Raw genomic sequence first — 19,952 nt, forward strand, 5'->3', positions numbered from 1 at the left:
GGTGGTGGGGGGTATTGAAACCATTTCAGTGGTGGTGGGGGGGTATTGAAACCATTTCAGTGGTGGTGGGGGGTATTGAAACCATTTCAGTGGTGGTGGGGGGTATTGAAACCATTTCAGTGGTGGTGGGGGTATTGAAACCATTTCAGTGGTGGTGGGGTATTGAAACCATTTCAGTGGTGGTGGGGGGTATTGAAACCATTTCAGTGGTGGTGGGGGGAAACCATTTCAGTTGGTGGGGTAAAACCATTTCAGTGGTGGGGGGGTATTGAAACCATTTCAGTGGTGGGGGGGGGTATTGAAACCATTTCAGTGGTGGTGGGGTATTGAAACCATTTCAGTGGTGGTGGGGTATTGAAACCATTTCAGTGGTGGTGGGGGGTTTCAGTGGTGGTGGGGTATTGAAACCATTTCAGTGGTGGTGGGGTATTGAAACCATTTCAGTGGTGGTGGGGGAAACCATTTCAGTGGTGGTGGGGTATTGAAACCATTTCAGTGGTGGTGGGGTATTGAAACCATTTCAGTGGTGGTGGGGTATTGAAACCATTTCAGTGGTGGTGGTGGGGTATTGAAACCATTTCAGTGGTGGTGGGGGGTATTGAAACCATTTCAGTGGTGGTGGGGTATTGAAACCATTTCAGTGGTGGTGGGGTATTGTTCTACAAAATGTTTCAAAAACATCAAGCTCCTCCTGCATGATCGTCACAAGCCAGATCTGACTCGTCTCCAGTTAACAGATCAGATTGAGTTCAAATTCAAAAAGAGTAGGTATGTTGGGGAGGGAACACTGAGGGTAAGTGCACGCCAAGCCTAAATTCCTCAGCTAACTGCTAGCCTAATGCTTTGCCATTCCTCTCAGAAGAGAGGAGAAAATGCAGGCGCAGAGGACGAGCATTCAGCTCAGTTCTTCACCTCCCTGCTTGGTGTGTCCAAAAAAAAGACTGACATGGGAAACGCCAACAAATAATGCAGTGACTTCCATGGAGCCTAATTGTTAGCCCCCATCTGCAGCAACAGCCAGCCCAGAGAATCAAATGACTCACTACAGAGAGCAGAAACAAATGAGAGACAAGAGGGAAACCGTTGGAAGAAGAGGGGTGGGACGGGGAGCTATTCGAAACAGTCGAATGCAAGGGGGCGAGGCCCTTCTCCTTGTTGCTGAGGAATGTGTGTGTGGAGGGAGGGACGATTGAAATAAACAGGCAGCTAGTCTCAAGTGGCCTCTTACAACTCACATTCAAATTAGTCACAGGAAAACGGGAGAAGAGACAGACGCACCTCGCTGAGAAACAACAAATTACATAGCAAACGGGACACAAAGGAGTAGAGTTTAAGGGCTTTGTTATCAGCCATTTTATAAAGCTCATGAAACAGGCTGGTCTTCTTGTCTTTCCCCAGAGTCTAAGCCAAACAACTTCAGCAGCCCTTTCCTGCCTGAATGGGTGTTACTTCCTTTGGTTAGGCATGTTGTTTCGCACATCCCAAAAATGGAGGGGGAGAAGCAGGGTAGGTCAAAGTCCAGGGAGGATGAGGTTCCCAAGCCAAAAAATCCCAAAGATAAACAAAAGAGCCAAGAGAACGGTTGTGACATAACTATTACAACACCACCAAACTTTGTCATATCCCATCACGTCATGCATCATTTCTCCTCCAGATTCTCAGAGAACGACTAAACTGAACAACAGTCCACAAAACCTTTGTGCAGCATCCATTTTGTAGCTTATCAAATTAAAAAAGTAGAGGAGAGAAAAAAAAGGCAGTCAAATGCAGAAAGGGTGCGGGGAAAACCAGAAAACTGGGGCAGAGGTTGTGGCCTGAGATAACGGTGCAGGCAGGGCCTGTCGGAGGATGCCTTTATCAGCTGCACAGGGCTGCGGGCCAGAAACCTGGCTGATCTCAGACACCAGCGTGCAGGCATCAGATAGAGAGAGAGAGCCTCCGAGCCTGGGACATCCTCTGGCCATACAATTTATTACTCACAGAGCACGGGGAGGGAGAGTCATGCCGGGGGAGGGAGAGAGAGAGGATCATGCCAGGGGAGGGAGAGAGAGAGGATCATGCCAGGGGAGGGAGAGAGAGAGTCATGCCAGGGGAGGGAGAGAGAGAGAGTCATGCCAGGGGAGGGAGAGAGAGAGTCATGCCAGGGGAGGGAGAGAGAGAGTCATGCCAGGGGAGGGAGAGAGAGAGAGTCATGCCAGGGGAGGGAGAGAGAGAGTCATGCCAGGGGAGGGAGAGAGAGTCATGCCAGGGGAGGGAGGGAGAGAGAGTCATGCCAGGGGAGGGAGAGAGAGAGAGTCATGCCAGGGGAGGGAGAGAGAGAGAGTCATGCCAGGGGAGGGAGAGAGAGAGAGTCATGCCGGGGAGGGAGAGAGAGAGAGTCATGCCAGGGGAGGGAGAGAGAGAGAGTCATGCCAGGGGAGGGGAGAGAGAGAGTCATGCCAGGGGAGGGAGAGAGAGAGTCATGCCAGGGGAGGGAGAGAGAGAGAGTCATGCCAGGGGAGGGAGAGTCATGCCAGGGGGGAGTCATGCCAGGGGAGGAGAGAGGGAGAGAGTCATGCCAGGGGAGGGAGAGAGTCATGCCAGGGGAGGGAGAGAGTCATGCCAGGGGAGGGAGAGAGTCATGCCAGGGGAGGGAGAGAGAGAGTCATGCCAGGGGAGGGAGAGAGAGAGTCATGCCAGGGGAGGGAGAGAGAGAGAGTCATGCCAGGGGAGGGAGAGAGAGAGGGTCATGCCGGGGGAGGGAGAGAGGGTCATGCCGGGGGAGGGAGAGAGAGAGTCATGCCAGGGGAGGGAGAGAGAGAGAGTCATGCCAGGGGAGGGAGAGAGAGGAGTCATGCCAGGGGAGGGAGAGAGAGTCATGCCAGGGGGGGGAGAGAGAGTCATGCCAGGGGAGGGAGAGAGAGAGTCATGCCAGGGGAGGGAGAGAGGAGAGAGAGAGTCATGCCAGGGGAGGGAGAGAGAGAGTCATGCCAGGGGGGAGAGAGAGTCATGCCAGGGGGGAGGGAGAGAGAGAGTCATGCCAGGGGAGGGAGAGGAGAGTCATGCCAGGGGAGGGAGAGAGAGAGTCATGCCAGGGGAGGGAGAGAGAGAGTCATGCCAGGGGAGGGAGAGAGAGTCATGCCAGGGGAGAGAGAGTCATGCCAGGGAGAGAGAGAGTCATGCCAGGGGAGGGAGAGAGAGAGTCATGCCAGGGGAGGAGGGGAGAGTCATGCCAGGGGAGGGAGAGAGAGAGAGTCATGCCAGGGGAGGGAGAGAGAGAGAGTCATGCCAGGGGAGGGGAGAGAGAGAGTCATGCCAGGGGAGGGAGAGAGAGTCATGCCAGGGGAGGGAGAGAGTCATGCCAGGGGAGGGAGAGAGAGAGTCATGCCAGGGGAGGGAGAGAGAGAGAGTCATGCCAGGGGAGGGAGAGAGAGAGTCATGCCAGGGGAGGGAGAGAGTCATGCCAGGGGAGGGAGAGAGAGAGTCATGCCAGGGGGGGGAGAGAGAGAGTCATGCCAGGGGAGGGAGAGAGAGAGTCATGCCAGGGGAGGGAGAGAGAGAGAGTCATGCCAGGGGAGGGAGAGAGAGAGTCATGCCAGGGGAGGGAGAGAGAGAGTCATGCCAGGGGAGGGAGAGAGAGAGTCATGCCAGGGGAGGGAGAGAGAGAGTCATGCCAGGGGAGGGAGAGAGAGAGTCATGCCAGGGGAGGGAGAGGGAGAGAGAGTCATGCCAGGGGAGGGAGAGAGAGAGTCATGCCAGGGGGGAGAGAGAGAGAGTCATGCCAGGGGAGGAGAGATGCCAGGGGAGGAAGAGAGAGTCATGCCAGGGGAGAGGAGTCATGCCGAGGAGAGTCATGCCAGGGGAGGAGTCATGCCGGGGGAGGGAGAGAGAGAGTCATGCCAGGGGAGGGAGAGAGAGAGTCATGCCAGGGGGAGGGAGAGAGAGTCATGCCAGGGAGAGAGTCATGCCGGGGAGGGAGAGAGAGTCATGCCAGGGAGGGAGGAGAGTCATGCCGGGGAGGGAGAGAGAGAGTCATGCCAGGGAGAGAGTCATGCCAGGGGAGGGAGAGAGTCATGCCAGGGGAGGGAGAGAGAGAGTCATGCCGGGGGAGGGAGAGAGAGTCATGCCGGGAGGGAGGGAGAGTCATGCCAGGGAGGGAGAGAGAGTCATGCCAGGGGAGGGAGAGAGAGAGTCATGCCAGGGGAGGGAGAGAGAGAGTCATGCCAGGGGGAGGGAGAGAGAGAGTCATGCCAGGGGAGGGAGAGAGAGAGTCATGCCAGGGAGGGAGGAGAGTCATGCCAGGGGAGGGAGAGAGTCATGCCAGGGGGAGAGAGAGAGTCATGCCAGGGGAGGGAGAGAGAGAGAGGGGAGGGAGAGAGATGCCAGGGGAGGGAGAGAGAGTCATGCCAGGGGAGGGAGAGAGAGAGTCATGCCAGGGGAGGGAGAGAGAGAGAGTCATGCCAGGGGAGGGAGAGATGCCAGGGGAGGGAGAGAGAGTCATGCCAGGGGAGGGAGAGAGAGAGTCATGCCAGGGGAGGGAGAGAGAGAGTCATGCCAGGGGAGGGAGAGAGAGAGTCATGCCAGGGGAGCCAGGGGAGGGAGAGTCATGCCAGGGGAGGGAGTCATGCCAGGGGAGGGAGAGAGAGAGTCATGCCAGGGGGAGAGAGAGAGAGTCATGCCAGGGGAGGGAGAGAGAGAGAGTCATGCCAGGGGAGGGAGAGAGAGAGAGACATGGGGGGAGGGAGAGAGAGAGAGTCATGCCGGGGGAGGGAGAGAGAGAGTCATGCCAGGGGAGGGAGAGAGAGAGAGTCATGCCAGGGGAGGGAGAGAGAGTCATGCCAGGGGGAGAGAGAGTCATGCCAGGGGAGGGAGAGAGAGAGTCATGTCATCATGCCAGGGGAGGGAGAGAGAGAGTCATGCCAGGGGAGGGAGAGAGAGAGTCATGCCAGGGAGGGAGAGAGAGAGTCATGCCAGGGGAGGGAGAGAGAGAGTCATGCCGGGGAGGAGAGAGAGTCATGCCAGGGGAGGGAGAGAGAGTCATGCCAGGGGAGGGAGAGAGAGAGTCATGCCAGGGGGGAGGAGAGAGTCATGCCAGGGGAGGGAGTCATGCCAGGGAGGGAGGAGAGAGAGGGAGAGAGTCATGCCAGGGGGGAGAGGAGAGAGTCATGCCAGGGGAGGGAGAGAGAGAGTCATGCCAGGGGAGGGAGAGAGAGAGTCATGCCAGGGGAGTCATGCCAGGGGAGAGAGAGAGTCATGCCAGGGGAGGGAGAGAGAGAGTCATGCCAGGGGAGGGAGAGAGAGAGTCATGCCAGGGGAGGGAGAGAGAGAGTCATGCCAGGGGGGAGAGAGAGAGTCATGCCAGGGGAGAGAGAGAGTCATGCCAGGGGAGGGAGAGAGAGAGTCATGCCAGGGGAGGGAGAGAGAGTCATGCCAGGGGAGGGAGAGAGAGTCATGCCAGGGGAGGGAGAGAGAGTCATGCCAGGGGGGAGGGAGAGTCATGCCAGGGGAGGGAGAGAGAGTCATGCCAGGGGAGGGAGCCAGGGGAGAGGAGTCATGCCAGGGGAGAGAGAGAGTCATGCCAGGGGAGGGAGAGAGTCATGCCAGGGGGAGGAGAGATGCCAGGGGAGGGAGAGAGAGAGTCATGCCAGGGGAGGGAGAGAGAGTCATGCCAGGGGAGGGAGAGAGAGTCATGCCAGGGGAGGGAGAGAGAGAGTCATGCCAGGGGGAGGGAGAGAGGGGAGAGAGTCATGCCAGGGGGGAGGAGAGAGTCATGCCAGGGGAGGAGAGAGAGAGTCATGCCAGGGGAGGGAGAGAGAGAGTCATGCCAGGGGAGGGAGAGAGAGAGTCATGCGAGGGGGGGGAGAGGAGAGTCATGCCAGGGGAGGGAGAGAGAGAGTCATGCCAGGGGAGGGAGAGAGAGAGTCATGCCAGGGGAGGGAGAGAGAGTCATGCCAGGGGAGGGAGAGAGGAGTCATGCCAGGGGAGGAGAGAGTCATGCCAGGGGAGGGAGAGAGAGAGTCATGCCAGGGGAGGGAGAGAGAGTCATGCCAGGGGGGAGGGAGAGAGAGAGTCATGCCAGGGGGAGGGAGGGGAGGGAGAGTCATGCCAGGGAGGGGAGGGAGAGGAGAGAGAGTCATGCCAGGGGAGGGAGAGAGAGAGTCATGCCAGGGGAGGGAGAGAGAGAGTCATGTCATGCCGGGGGGAGAGAGAGAGTCATGCCAGGGGAGGGAGAGAGAGAGTCATGCCGGGGGAGGGAGAGTCATGCCAGGAGGGAGAGAGTCATGCCAGGGGAGGGAGAGAGAGAGTCATGCCGGGGAGGGAGAGAGAGAGTCATGCCAGGGGGAGGGAGAGGGTCATGCCGGGGAGGGAGAGGAGTCATGCCAGGGGAGGGAGAGAGAGAGTCATGCCGGGGAGGGAGAGGGAGACATGCCAGGGAGGGAGAGGGAGAGTCATGCCGGGGGAGAGAGGGGGGAGGGAGAGAGGAGTCATGCCAGGGGAGGGAGAGAGACATGCCGGGGGAGGGAGAGAGACATGCCGGGGAGGGAGGAGACATGCCGGGGGAGAGAGACATGCCGGGGGAGGGAGAGAGAGAGAGAGTCATGCCGGGGGAGGGAGAGAGGGTCATGCCGGGGGAGGGAGAGAGACATGCCGGGGGAGGGAGAGAGAGAGTCATGCCGGGGGAGGGAGGGAGAGAGTCATGCCAGGGGAGAGAGAGAGAGAGAGACATGCTAGGGAGAGAGAGAGAGAGAGAGACATGCCAGGGGAGGGAGAGAGAGAGAGACATGCTAGGGGAGAGAGAGAGAGAGAGAGAGAGAGAGAGAGAGAGAGAGAGAGAGAGAGACATGCCAGGGGAGAGAGAGAGAGAGAGAGAGAGACATGCCAGGGGAGAGAGACATGCCAGGGGAGAGAGAGAGCGAGAGAGAGGAGTCAGAGCCACAACTAAGCTATACAACAGGCAGCTCAGTAAAGCTGCTCACAGAATGGGTATTGTTAATTAAATTCCAGCTTATAAGCAGTGCCTTGGGAGGGAAGCAGAGGCACGGGTGTGGAGGGGGACAGAGACGCATATCAGCTTTCAGCCTGCACAACAACCGTGCCCTGAGCCCCCTCCCCTCCTATAGTCTCTCCATTCGATAGCTTTCAAAGCCCCAAGCGCCATCTTGCTTCGCGAGCAGCACTCAATCTTGTTAGACGGCAAATTGATTGTGTGTCAAAGGTTAGTGCAGGTCGCTGCCCTGCGCTGGCAAAGGGTCAGCCTATGGCCGCGCTCGCAGAAGGTCACCCTACGGCAAGAAATGAAGTAGTAACCGGCACAGTTGAGACCGATGGAGAACTTTTCTCTTCTGTAATCTCCAACTCTAAACCTTGATGCTCTCCCAGAGGCTTGGCACAGGGCCTTTCTAAACAGTTAAACCGAACACTGCCAACAAACATTAAACAAAATTCCTATCCATTGCGAGAAATCGGTGCCACGCACAACCTGCACAGCACGTTTGTGGTACAAAACAGGGATGAAATGGAAATTGTAACGAGAGGGCCCTTGGCACAGATTAGGATTTAACTGTAGAAAAAGTCAGGGGTCGACATCCAAAGAAGTCTCTATATACAGTCTGATACTATACTGATTACAGCCCTGACTCCCACCTCTAAACCAATAGCCTGGACTTCAACAGCCTTCCAGAATGTCATACAATCTCCTGCCAACAGAAAATATTGCAGTTTGCTTGTTGGCATGTCAACGGCAAATGGTTAAACATTTTTATTTTTTTAATACATGTCGGCTGTCACCTCGCAACTGCTGCGCACGGGATTTTCAAAAGCCCCTGTCAACTCCACCAAAGTGACCTTGAGTGGCTCAATACAAGGGGCTAGGCTAGACACGCATCTCAGTGCCAAGCTAAGCCAGGGAACTGGGAGTCGTTGTTTCACACAGGGGTTAACGCTCACTGGTGTTGGCTGTCCCCTCACCATTTAAACAGCTGCACACACACACACCAAGTTGTAGGTGGAGGAATGTGTTATATACGTGTGTATGCAGGGAATGTGTGTTACACACACACACACACACACACCAAGTTGTAGGTGGAGGAATGTGTTATATACATGTGTATGCAGGGAATGTGTGTTATACACACACACACGTGTGTGTTAGTGATGTGCGGGTTGACCCATTACCCGCAGTACCGACAGGGTGGGTTAACTGTGTGGATAAAGGGCGGGTGGGTTGAATAAATAGGAAACAGTCACTTTGAAAATCCATCATTCTTGTGCAATTTATATCTGTATTCCACATCGACTTTATCTGGCATTATTGTGTAAGCTTTAGGGCCCGACTGTACGCGCCAAATAGCCTACACAGCCAATTGCCAAATGCTTTTGGTAACAGGCAAGATAACCTCTCACATAGCCTTAATATTAACTCATGCAGAATTAAGCATTTCTTGCAGTAAAACGATACACAAAATATATGCCAAACTTTGACTTAGGAAGAGGAGAAATATGATTTATTTATTTCAGCATCTTGAGAGAATGAAAGCGCAGTTAGCACCTCAACACACTCCCTATCTTTATCAGCATCATAAAAGCTGAGTCATTCAAACACAGAAAATGTGTATCCAAGGCGAACTGAAATGTTATCAGAAACATGTTGGGTCATTTTCACAACTTTCCATTTCCTACAACCAGTCAAACCGAGGTCATTTGGACATTTTGCACAGAAAATATTTCAATTTTTGGGGGTTATTGTATTCCCCCCTAAACGCCTTTGCTGCGCAAAAGAAGCAGAGATGACACGACTTTACTGATGTCAACTACATTAAAGCATTCATTCTATTGATTAATGACATTCTGGTGAGCAGGCTACTGTCAGATGACGGAAGGCCATTTTTTTGGTCTTATTTATATCAGGTCCCCGTTTAGAATTTCCAACATTTTAATAAGTTATTTGTTAGTTAACTTGTCTATAATTCAGTACATGCATGCAGCGTCACATCTGTCATGTGGCCCAGAAAACTAAATAAACCTGTGCTCATTTTCTATATTAGCGGGTCGGGTACGGGCCTCAGATTTTCACAGTCTGGCGGTTTCGGCTGGGTTATGAGAAATTGCGGGCGAAAAAAATAAATAATAATTGGCCCGCGCACCACTAGTGTATGTGCAGGGAATGTGTTATATACGTGCATGTGCAGCTGTTGGCAGGGCTCTGAAGGAGAGGCAACTGGGAGAGAATCTTAACTTTCTTTCCCTTCCCTTTAGCTGCCCGTTTAGACAGAGGAGAGGCCATTTTTCTCTGTGGTCAAGGTTTTATCTACACACTGAGTATTTCTCCCCAAAGAGTCTTGAGTAAAACAATGCCGCTGAAATATTGCCAGTAAAAAGTATCCTCGTCTTTGTGGAAAAGTATTTCCTTCACCATGTCTGGTTGTCATTCAGTCCACCAATCAGCAGGCACCAGGGTCACCTTCACTAATGATAGACAGGTTGGATTCCTATAGTGTCACTTACTATGCAACCAAAATAGAATGCCAAGTTGAAAGCTACTTCCTGGATAAATCTCCTAATGAATCAATGGAACTAAAAATGAATCAAACAACAATGCGAGAGGTTAAATTAATAAAATCACTGCAGACTGCAAAGCTTTTGTCCCCAACAGAAGTCACAATGAGCTGCGATGTTCACCCTCCCTGCCGACTGAAACCGCAGTCGACATTTGCATAACCTGAATGGCACACAAATGTACCTCACACAACTAGCTTCCCGCTGTGATTAATAGGTCTACTTTCTAAACATCATCCTGCCATGTCATGGGAATGCTTCTCACTGCACTTAGAAGAGGGTTTCACTCAATCTCAGGAATCCACATTTACAGGGTGCGCTTTGATGGGGGTGGGCTCATGCCGCCAAGCTCAAGCCCAAAAGACTAAGCAGACGGCTTTAGCCAAGAGCCTTCTCTGCAATGGGTGTTATTTTCCTAACACACCCACTAAACATTTGGCAGAGGGGTGAAGTTTGGACGGCTGCTGTAGTAACCCCGGTAAACGGTCGAGCTGTGTGGCTGGAGAGAGCAGACGGCAGTATGTGAATTGTGAAACCTCATGCGCAGCCAGGGAAGAGGGGCCCAGGATCTGGCCCAGACATGGCGTCTTAAAAACACCCCCACAGTCTGAGTAACAAGCCCGGGAGGGTGCAGCCACACCGGGCTGCCAGCTGAGTCTGCACCGTGGCCAGCCTTACAAAGCTGCCTGGGTAAACAGATTCAGTGTGTGAGAGAGAGGCTTACTGTGGATTCTGGTCAATTATTTTGTTTGTCTGAGGGGGGAGACAGGTAGGCAGGATAGAAGAAAGAGGAGAGAAAAAGGCCCCTAGTTTCCTGTGTCTCCCCAGAAGGAAAAACAGCTTTGACTAAAACAGCAGGTGATGGAAGGAAAGGGTTGAGTGGAGCTTGTTGCAGGGTAATCATTTCAGGAATGTTTAACTGGAGAAGTAGAGGTTGAGAGTTTATCTAAACTGGTCTGCATGGGAGACTGGAGCAAAGAAATCTTGTTCTACAAGATGTGACAGTACTTCCTTTTGTTTTATCTGGTTAGAAAAAAAATGTGTGCACATTTGACTTGACACATTTGGTTCTATATTTGGCGTGAAACTCAGTTTTACTGACGCAATATTTTTCCTGTCGTTTTTGCATTAAATTAGAATACACGAAATATACAGCTAAAAGTTTTTAATTCCAGGAAAGTGATTGGATGTCAGCTGCCCACAGAGATAAGGACAGTGAGGGGAAAGTGGCGCTCTCTAGCGTTACCTACTCAATTACATAAAACACACTCCTGTCATGAATTGTACATTGTGTATGATAGAAAATGACCGAAATAGTAGCATAGACTTATATTAACTATACATCTTAAGTGGCATACTAGACCAATATCATGCGACAACAACGCTGAGAATATGGGCCCGACAAAAAAGACGACATAGAAAAACAAGACTATGTCAAATGAAGACAAAGCTACACAATTCCTGCCTAATCATCGGGGATATTTCTTCCGCAGCCAATGTATGTTTTAGAGCGTCATGTAAATGCAAAACGCTGGAGCTGGTTATCTTTGCAAGGCAAACAACTCCGCTGCGCTTTGTTTCAAACCCCGAAAGGCAACAGCCGGGACACATTCCGATGTTGTGCAATTACACCAGATTCTGATAAGCAAATACTGTACGTTATGGAAACGAGCTGCTTAGGACGGAATACAGACAGATATATTTCTGTACTTGTTATGAAGTTTCAGGTTTGATTACAACATGGTTATAGTACTTAGCTACGAATCCTACTCCGTTGAATTAGATGGAACCTGCATCCTGGCAACAATACATCCTCTATAGAACAAACTATCACATTCACTTACATAATACGAGGTAGGCTAAAGCCAAGACTACAGCTGAAATGGAAAAGTCTGGCTATCAAACAGCTTCTTCCTGGAACTGGGACGCATACGAACTTAACTAGTTTATCGGTCCTGGCTAAGTTAGCTAGTTAGCAGGCAAAAAAACCCACAAAAAAATAACTTTTCACTTCGTCCTCAAATCAGAGAACAACAGGACATGTTAACTACAAATACATCCTTGAGGTTTTGTGGTAGGGAATAAATATCCATGTTGGATGGTGCAAGAGTTTCATTTCCTCGCAGTTCTCACTTTGTAAAGTTAAAAGAAGAAGTTGTGTTGCCCAGTGCGATAATGTAGCTCGTTAGCTATGTTAGCTAGGTAGCTACCATGCATGCGCTCCCCTATGCAGCAAGCATGCCCACCGAGCCCTAGGGACAGCGCCGTAGTCACTCCTTCCCTCCCAACTACCCCATTTCTCCACGGCCTTTTACCTTCATCGAGAAGCCGGTCAAGGTGTGTAAAGATACCGCACAGATTTGGCAAACTGGTCATCAGCTTCTTTTCGTTTAACAATTGCATCAAATAGTCGGGACTCGGCCTCGGTCTCTCCTTCACCTCGATCTCTCCAACCATCATCTTTGCGTCTAGAGTGCGAGCGAGCCTCCAACAGAATCCTGTTTTATGAAAAGAAAACAAATGCTAAAGAAAAACTTGAAAGATCAAATCCTTTGTTCCTCCCACGTTTCGATTGCTGTAGTTAGACGATCCTCTGAACCAAAATCGGATTTAATTTGTTGTTGGAGCTGAGAGAGGGGGGGAAATAAGCACTATCTCCTCCCAAAGACTGTATCGCCGTGTACTCTCCTCTACTCCGCGCTCAGGGACGTTCCGATCCACCACTGTTAACTGCAGCGAGTATTCGCCAAAAGCTTGCGTCCCCTCTTCGCCTATTGGTCAAAAGCGCCTTCAAGGGACTGGTGATATCACCAATAAGCACAAGGTACTGCACCATGAGGGCGTTGAAGTGCCAGTAGGTGATCTACAGCGATTAGGACCAATTGTGGACAGTACAGAGAAAGTGAATTTACAGATTTCATACACAGGTTGTATGGGGCTCTAAAAATTATATTTCAGTTGTTGCGGAGAAATCAAAAGCATTGGAGACTTTGGAAACATTGCAAATTAAACATTATTAAATTTAAATTTACGTTTTGGTCATTTAGCAGAGGCTATTATCCAGAGCAACTTAAAGACTTAACTTAGGGTTAAGTGCCTTGCTGAAGGGCACATCGATAGATGAGGGTTCAGAAAGCTTTTCACATATGGCTGACTAGTTTTTGGCATATAAAGACCAGTAGGAGGTAAAGTAACATGGGGAAGTTCTCCCTGTAAACACTTGTGTAATTATTAATTTTTCAATTTGTTGGAGATAATTATATTCAATGTTATGGTGTACCCCCGCCCCTCTCATCGCATCTTCAAGAGTGATATTATAGAAACCAATGGTTGACTTTTACAGACATATTTTATCAGTCCCTATCCCAGTCTGCTGTCCCCACATGCTTCAAGATGGCCACCATTATTCCTGTTCCCAAGAAAACTAAGGTAACTGAATTAAATGACTATCGCCCCATAGCACTCACTTCCGTCATCATGAAGTGCTTTGAGAGACTAGTCAAGGACCATATCACCTCCACCCTACCTGACACCCTAGACCCACTCCAATTTGCATACCGCTCCAATAGATCCACAGACGATGCAATCGCCATCACACTGCACACTGCCCTATCCCATCTGGACAAGAGGAATACCTATGTAAGAATGCTGTTCATTGACTACAGGACTTCCTGACGGGCCAACCCCAGGTGGGCCAACCCCAGTGCTGATCCTCAACACTGGGGACCCACAAGGGTAGGTTCTCAGCCCCCTCCTGTACTCCCTGTTCACCCACGACTGTGTGGCCACGCACGCCTTCAACTCAATCATCAAGTTTGCAGATGACACAACAGTGGTAGGCTTGATTACCAACAACAAAGAGACAGCCTACAGGGAGGAGGTTAGGGACCTCGGAGTGTGGTGTCAGGAAATTATCAATGTCACTCAATGTGACATGTAACTCACTCAATGTCACTCAAAGTCTCTCACTCTCACTCAATGTCAGAAAAACAAAAGAGATGATTGTGGACTTCAGGAAACAGCAAAGGGAGCACCCCCATCTACATCGACGGGACAGAAGTGGAGAAGGTGGAAGGTTTTAAGTCCCTCTGTGTACATATCACCGACAAACTGATATGGTTCACCCACACAGACAGTATGGTGAAGAAGGCGCAACAGCGCCTCTTCAACTTCAGGAGGCTGAAGAAATGTGTCTTGTCATCGAAAACCCTCACTAACTTCTACAGATGCACAATCGAGAGCATCCTGTCGGGCTGTATCACCGCCTGGTACGGCAACTGCACCGCCCACAACCACAAGGCTCTCCAGAGGGTGTTGCGGTCTGCACAATGCATCACCGGGGGCAAACTACCTGCCCTCCAGGACACCAACAACACCCGATGTCACAGGAAGGCAAAAAAGAGCATCAAGGACAAAAACCACCCGAGCCACTACCTGTTCACCCCGCTATCATCCAGAAGGCGAGGTCAGTACAGGTGCATCAAAGCTGGGACAGGGAGATTGAAAAGCAGCTTCTATCTCAAGGCCATCAGATTGTTAAACAGCCATCACTAGCACAGAGAGGCGGCTGACTACCTACAGACTTCATACTTTAATATATAGAACACAAATCACTTTAATAATGATACTTGAAGAATGTTTACATATCCTGCATTACTCATCTCATATGTATACCATGTATCCTTCACTATCTATTCTTTACTGTCTATTACATCTTAACTGCTCTGTCACTGCTCATCCATATATTTTATACTTGGATAAGTAATCCTTCTCACCCCCCTTTTAAGATTTAGATGCACTATTGTAAAGTGACTGTTCCACTGGATGTCATAAGGTGAATGCACCAATTTGTAAGTCGCTCTGGATAAGAGCGTCTGCTAAATGACTTAAATGTAAATGTAATGTAAATGTCCTCTCATTCCTTTACTAGACTGTGTGTATTATGTTTTGTTGTGGAATTTGTTAGATATTACCTGTTAGATACTGCTGCACTGTCAGATCTAGAAGCGTAAGCATTTTGCTACACTCACAATAACATCTGCTAACCATGTGTACGTGACCAATAACATTTGATTTGATTTTGAGTTATTAGTCATGTAACCGAAATAGACACGCACCATGATGTTTAAATCTCAAACAGCACGTTACAATAACTCTCAGTGTCCGCTTTGGATTAATTTATCAACGTGATAATATTCAGTACAGGCCTGGGTTATTTTAACAAGCCTGCCCCATCTTTGGACAGACCTTTCCATATTCATTGAGGATTAACTCAATTCAGATGATCAATAGCCCACATATTGGAGCCGCCCACCTGGGTCGTTCCTTAATTGAAACGAAACCCTGTGTCATGTTTTAAATTTGGCAGCTGTTGTCGACTGGAGTGGTGCCCACCTAAATCTGAGAATTTGACCTTGGCCCCTATTCAATTGGTTCCCTAGTCTCTCTGCCTTTGTGGAAGTAGTCCCTCTGCTTCGGCGTATGAATACTAACCAGCTGCACTGTGACCTCTGGCTTAGCCGTCATGTGTCAGCCCTCAGTGATGCACTTCAGGACTCACTAGTGTGTCTCACACAGGCGATAGGCTACAACACACATTCTTTAAGATAACAACAAGGAACAACATATCTCATGCAGGAGGGGAGATGTTGCTATGGTTACCCATAAAAATAGAATTACATTATATTATTCATATAATTATATTTCCATGTCATTGCCTTTACCAACCTGGGAAAAACACTATTAGGTTGTAATAGCTGTCCATCACACTAAATTACTACATTTGACCATCTCGAGCTGCGATATGTCGACCAAGACAACAGAGTAGAAGTATTATTAACACAGACCTACCAGGTCTCAAGACATTTCTCCACATTGCTTTGTTGTCGTCTGTCAGAGAGAGAGAAAGAGCCTTCAACATGTATTTTATGCCTGGGGGTAAGAAATGTGTGCCCCATCTCTTCCAATTACTAAAGCACTGGTGTGAATGTAACGCAACACTGGAAGTGAAAACACATCACAAATGTCTATATTTTTCTTTTTGAAGGATTGATAACTGAATCAGGTTTCTTTTACTTCAAGGAGAGATAACCCACTTGGCAGAGTAGAATGAAAAAACGAGGCAGAGGGAAAAATAAAATGTTATTTGATGTGGCTCAGAGATAGCTAAATTGTTCATGGTTTTTGCTTTATATTTCATATTTTCACTTTTCACTTCTTTGAATATACAGTAAGTGCTGCAAGTAGAAGTAACATTAGTATGAGATATTACGTTTCGTATGGTTTGTATTCATTTGTGGCTGTCCATTTCATATCATTTGTTACAAATTACAATTCCAATTTTATTTTACGAATTGCAATTTGTACAATATGTTACAAATGTTCTAATGTATAATATGTTGCAAATTCCCATTTACTGTGGCTAACGTTAGCTAGGTGGCTAGGTGGATAACACTTAGGTTAGCTAGGTCGTTCATGTTAGCTAAGCTAGGGGTTAGCTAACATGCTAAGTAGTTGCAAAGTAGCTCAAAAGTAGTAAGTAGTTGCAAAGTTGTCCATGATTCGAACACACAACATTTGGGCTAAGAGTAAGGTTAAGGGCTTAGGGTTAGGGTACTCTCCTTCACACACACACACACACACACACACACACACACACACACACACACACACACACACACACACACACACACACACACACACACACACACACACACACACACACACACACACACACACACACACACACACCCAGATGCAAGGTACAAATTACCATGGTTGCTGATGTTTAGCTAACATGCTAAGTAGTTGCAAAGTGGTAAATGTAAATATGAAGCACCAAATATAATAATATGTTATATGGTTACATAAGAAAGAAGGTTATTTCATGAAACAACAACGTTAATAATGTATAACACGAACGTCTAGCAACCCAAAGGTTGCGTGTTTGAATCTCATATGTGTTTGAATCTCATAATCTCACAACCATACCAAATATAACATATTATTTTAATGTGGTGCTCCATATTTACATTTATTGTGTTACGTCAGTCTATGAGCCCAGGCTGATGGAGAGAAGTCACAAATTTCTGGCATCAAAAAGATCTGGCATCTATTTCAAGCTTTGAAAATGGGTTTAGTTCTTATCTCCATCAGCGAGCATGGTAATTTGTACCTTGTTCCTGGCTCTGTTTCTGAGTTGGGTCACGTGGTTGTGGTGTGTGTGTGTGAGAGCGAGAGAGAGAGAGAGAGAGATTGAAAGAGTTTGTGTGTCTTTGCAGCGGGCGAGTGTAGAGCTGAGATATAGTGTTAAGCACACCCCCCACACACACCACTGTGCCCCCAACCCCTGTGTTTTTTGTGATTTTTTTAATAACACAGGCTCCACTCAACAATTAATCCAATTAAGAGTGCTCCAGATTATTTTGCGTTTAGCCGCTTTTGAAGAGGACGTCTTAACGGCAGTGCTATGAGAGACCCCTGAGACCCTAACAGGAAACTAGAGACAAAGGGCAAATGTTCCTGGCCTCACGGGCCACAGGCTAATCAGGGAAATGATTCCCGCTAGGTTGAGATAGCATTGTTGTAACATTATCTATCACAGCAGTAATGATGATGGAGTCCAAATTCCCTTATAACACACACACACACACACACACACACACACACACACACACACACACACACACACACACACACACACACACACACACACACACACACACACACACACACACACACACACACAAAAGCACAAAAGTTTGTGTCCTGTGTGTGGAGTTCTATAGCTATGCTACTGTGTAAACTACAGGGAAACATGCTGTCTGAATCTGGGTCAATTACAGACAAATGCAGAAAAGAGAGAGAGAGGGTCAAATGGAAAAGAGAGAGGTAAGCACATTGTTTGAGAGGCTGGCGGCAGGTGAAACAAGCATACTTTACATAACACATACCCCTCCTTTTGCCCTCAGAACAGCCTCAATTCGTCGGGGAATGGACTGAACGCTTTCATCGAAAGCATTCCACAGGGATGCTGGCCAATGTTCACTCCAATGGTTGCCACAGTTGTGTAAAATTGGCTGGATGTCCTTTGGGTGGTGGACCATTCTATACAGGGGAAACTGGTAGGCGTGAAAAACCCAACAGCGTTTCAGTTCTTGTCATCTACTATCATACCCCATCCAAAGGCACTTAAATCTTTTGTCTTGCCCATTCACCCTCTGAATGGCACACATACAATCCATGTCTCAATTGTTTCATGGATTTAAAATCCTTCTTTACCCCTGTCTCCTCACCTTCATCTACACTGATTGAAGTTGATTTTACAGGTGACATCAATAAGGCATCATAGCTTTCACCTGGATTCACCTGGCCAGTCTGTGTCATAGAAAGAACAGGTGTTCTTAATGCTTTGTACACTCAGGTTATATTTAGTGTGTGTCAGGTGAAGGGGTTGAAATTCACAGCTATTCTCTATTCCTCTTGGTCTGGAGGAAGGGTCAGAGGAGTCTCAAAGTGGAACGGCTCAATCCTTCCATCCGTCTGGGTGGCGGTGGATTAGGACCCCTTCCCCCAGGCAGCCCCGACACCAGGCAGCCCCGACACCAATGCAGCGCTCTAATCAAACCCCCGGGCAGGCGCTGTCTGTCCGTCCATGCCAAAAGCCAGCACGGCTGGTTGCAGAGAGCAGAGGGGTAAAGCCAAGGACTCTTTGTTAGGTTTTCTACGGATGCAAGATTGACCTTTTTCTATTGTACCTTCTCAAGGGCTGATCCTCACATGGCACCGGATAGGTGGATGATGGGTTTGGTGGAGAGATGGCAACCTTGGTTTGTCCTTTGAAGCCAGCCCATAATACAGTCATGGTTTTGCACATTGTTCTGTTAAACACGCACATGGCCAATGCCAATCAAGAGTGCTTGGCAAGCCTAGGTAAACAGATGAGATGTATACACTCAAACCTCCATTGTGCTTGTGCACATATGTAAGGCCACATATCCACAGATACCACAGATATCACAGATACCACAGATATCACAGATCCACAGATACCACAGATACCACAGATACCACAGATATCACAGATCCACAGATACCACAGATCCACAGATACCACAGATACCACAGATCCACAGATACCACAGATCCACAGATACCACAGATCCAAAGGTACCATAGATCCACAGATACCGCAGATCCCGCAGATAATGAAGATACCACAGATCCACAGATACCACAGATCCAAATGTACCACAGATCCACAGATACCACAAATCCACAGATACTACAGATCCAAAGGTACCACAGATCCCGCAGATACTGAAGATACCACAGATCCACAGATATCACAGATACCACAGATCCACAGATACCACAGATCCACAGATACCACATATACCACAGATCCACAGATACCACATATACCACAGATACCACACAGATCCACAGATACCATAGATCCCACAGATCCACAGATACCGCAGATCCCACAGATACCAAAGATACCACAACTCCACAGGTATCACAGATACCACAGATCCACAGATACCACAGATCCACAGATACCACATATACCACAGATACCACACAGATCCACAGATACCATAGATCCCACAGATCCACAGATCCCACAGATCCCACAGATACCACATATACCACACAGATCCACAGATACCACAGATACCACAGATACCACAGATACCACAGATACCACACAGATCCACAGATACCACAGATACAAGTGTTAATGTTCAAAAGCCCTCAGATGTTAGACGGACTTGGTGCCTTTCCATGTTCTAATAATTCCACTCGGTGGAATGGCATGCGTGGCTGTTGTCACAGGGAGAGGAGGGAGGGAGGGAGGTTGGTGGGACAGCTGCAGCCACCTCTGAGGGAGAGCATTGATAGGGCAAATCTCCTTGCCCTTCATCAGTCAGCGGGAGGAACCACCAAACGTCAGCACAACGACCTAATGTCCTAAACCATGGATCACTCTGACAGACTGGGGACGAACTACTAGAAACATTTACAATTTTCAGTCGCCTGTCTGAAAAATCTACGCGTGGCTAGAGATAAGGAATAAAATCCTGCAAATGCCACAACAGTCCCCATTATTGTATTGTAAACAGGGTGGGGGAAAGAGGTGACCAATAGCAGATAAGAAAGAATGAGAGAGAGAGAGTGTATATGAGGGAGAGGAGGAGTGTTTGTGAGTGATAAGACCTGCTGGTGAGGGAGAGGAAGAGGACAAGTGCCTGCTCATTGATTCCGTTATTCCAAGGAGAAGAGGATTGACCCCGTAGTGAATTCCACCCGTGAGGCTCTACATACAGACTGCTCTACACAGATGAGAGATACACACCACACAGCTACACATCAAGGTGTAAAAGGTCAAAAAAGAAATAGGACGTAGTGACGTC

At 48.9% G+C, this 19,952-nt stretch overlaps 1 protein-coding gene across 4 annotated transcripts in view; it reads right to left on the reverse strand.

The window, feature by feature from the left end:
* The window catches only part of LOC118374286 (protein quaking-A-like), a 145,817-nt gene extending 133,546 nt beyond the window's left edge, over positions 1-12,271 (reverse strand). For 3 of the 4 annotated variants that reach the window (XM_052485867.1, XM_052485865.1, XM_052485864.1), the window contains exon 1: positions 11,850-12,271. In XM_052485867.1, the coding sequence (XP_052341827.1) occupies positions 11,850-11,994 (145 nt within the window). In that variant the 5' untranslated portion in view covers positions 11,995-12,271. The remainder of the gene's footprint in view (positions 1-11,849) is intronic. The other variant, XM_052485866.1, reaches the window with a different exon arrangement.
* Positions 12,272-19,952: the final 7,681 nt, after the last annotated feature.

Source organism: Oncorhynchus keta, chromosome 29 (genome assembly GCF_023373465.1).
Source record: "Oncorhynchus keta strain PuntledgeMale-10-30-2019 chromosome 29, Oket_V2, whole genome shotgun sequence".
Taxonomy (NCBI): domain Eukaryota; kingdom Metazoa; phylum Chordata; class Actinopteri; order Salmoniformes; family Salmonidae; genus Oncorhynchus; species Oncorhynchus keta.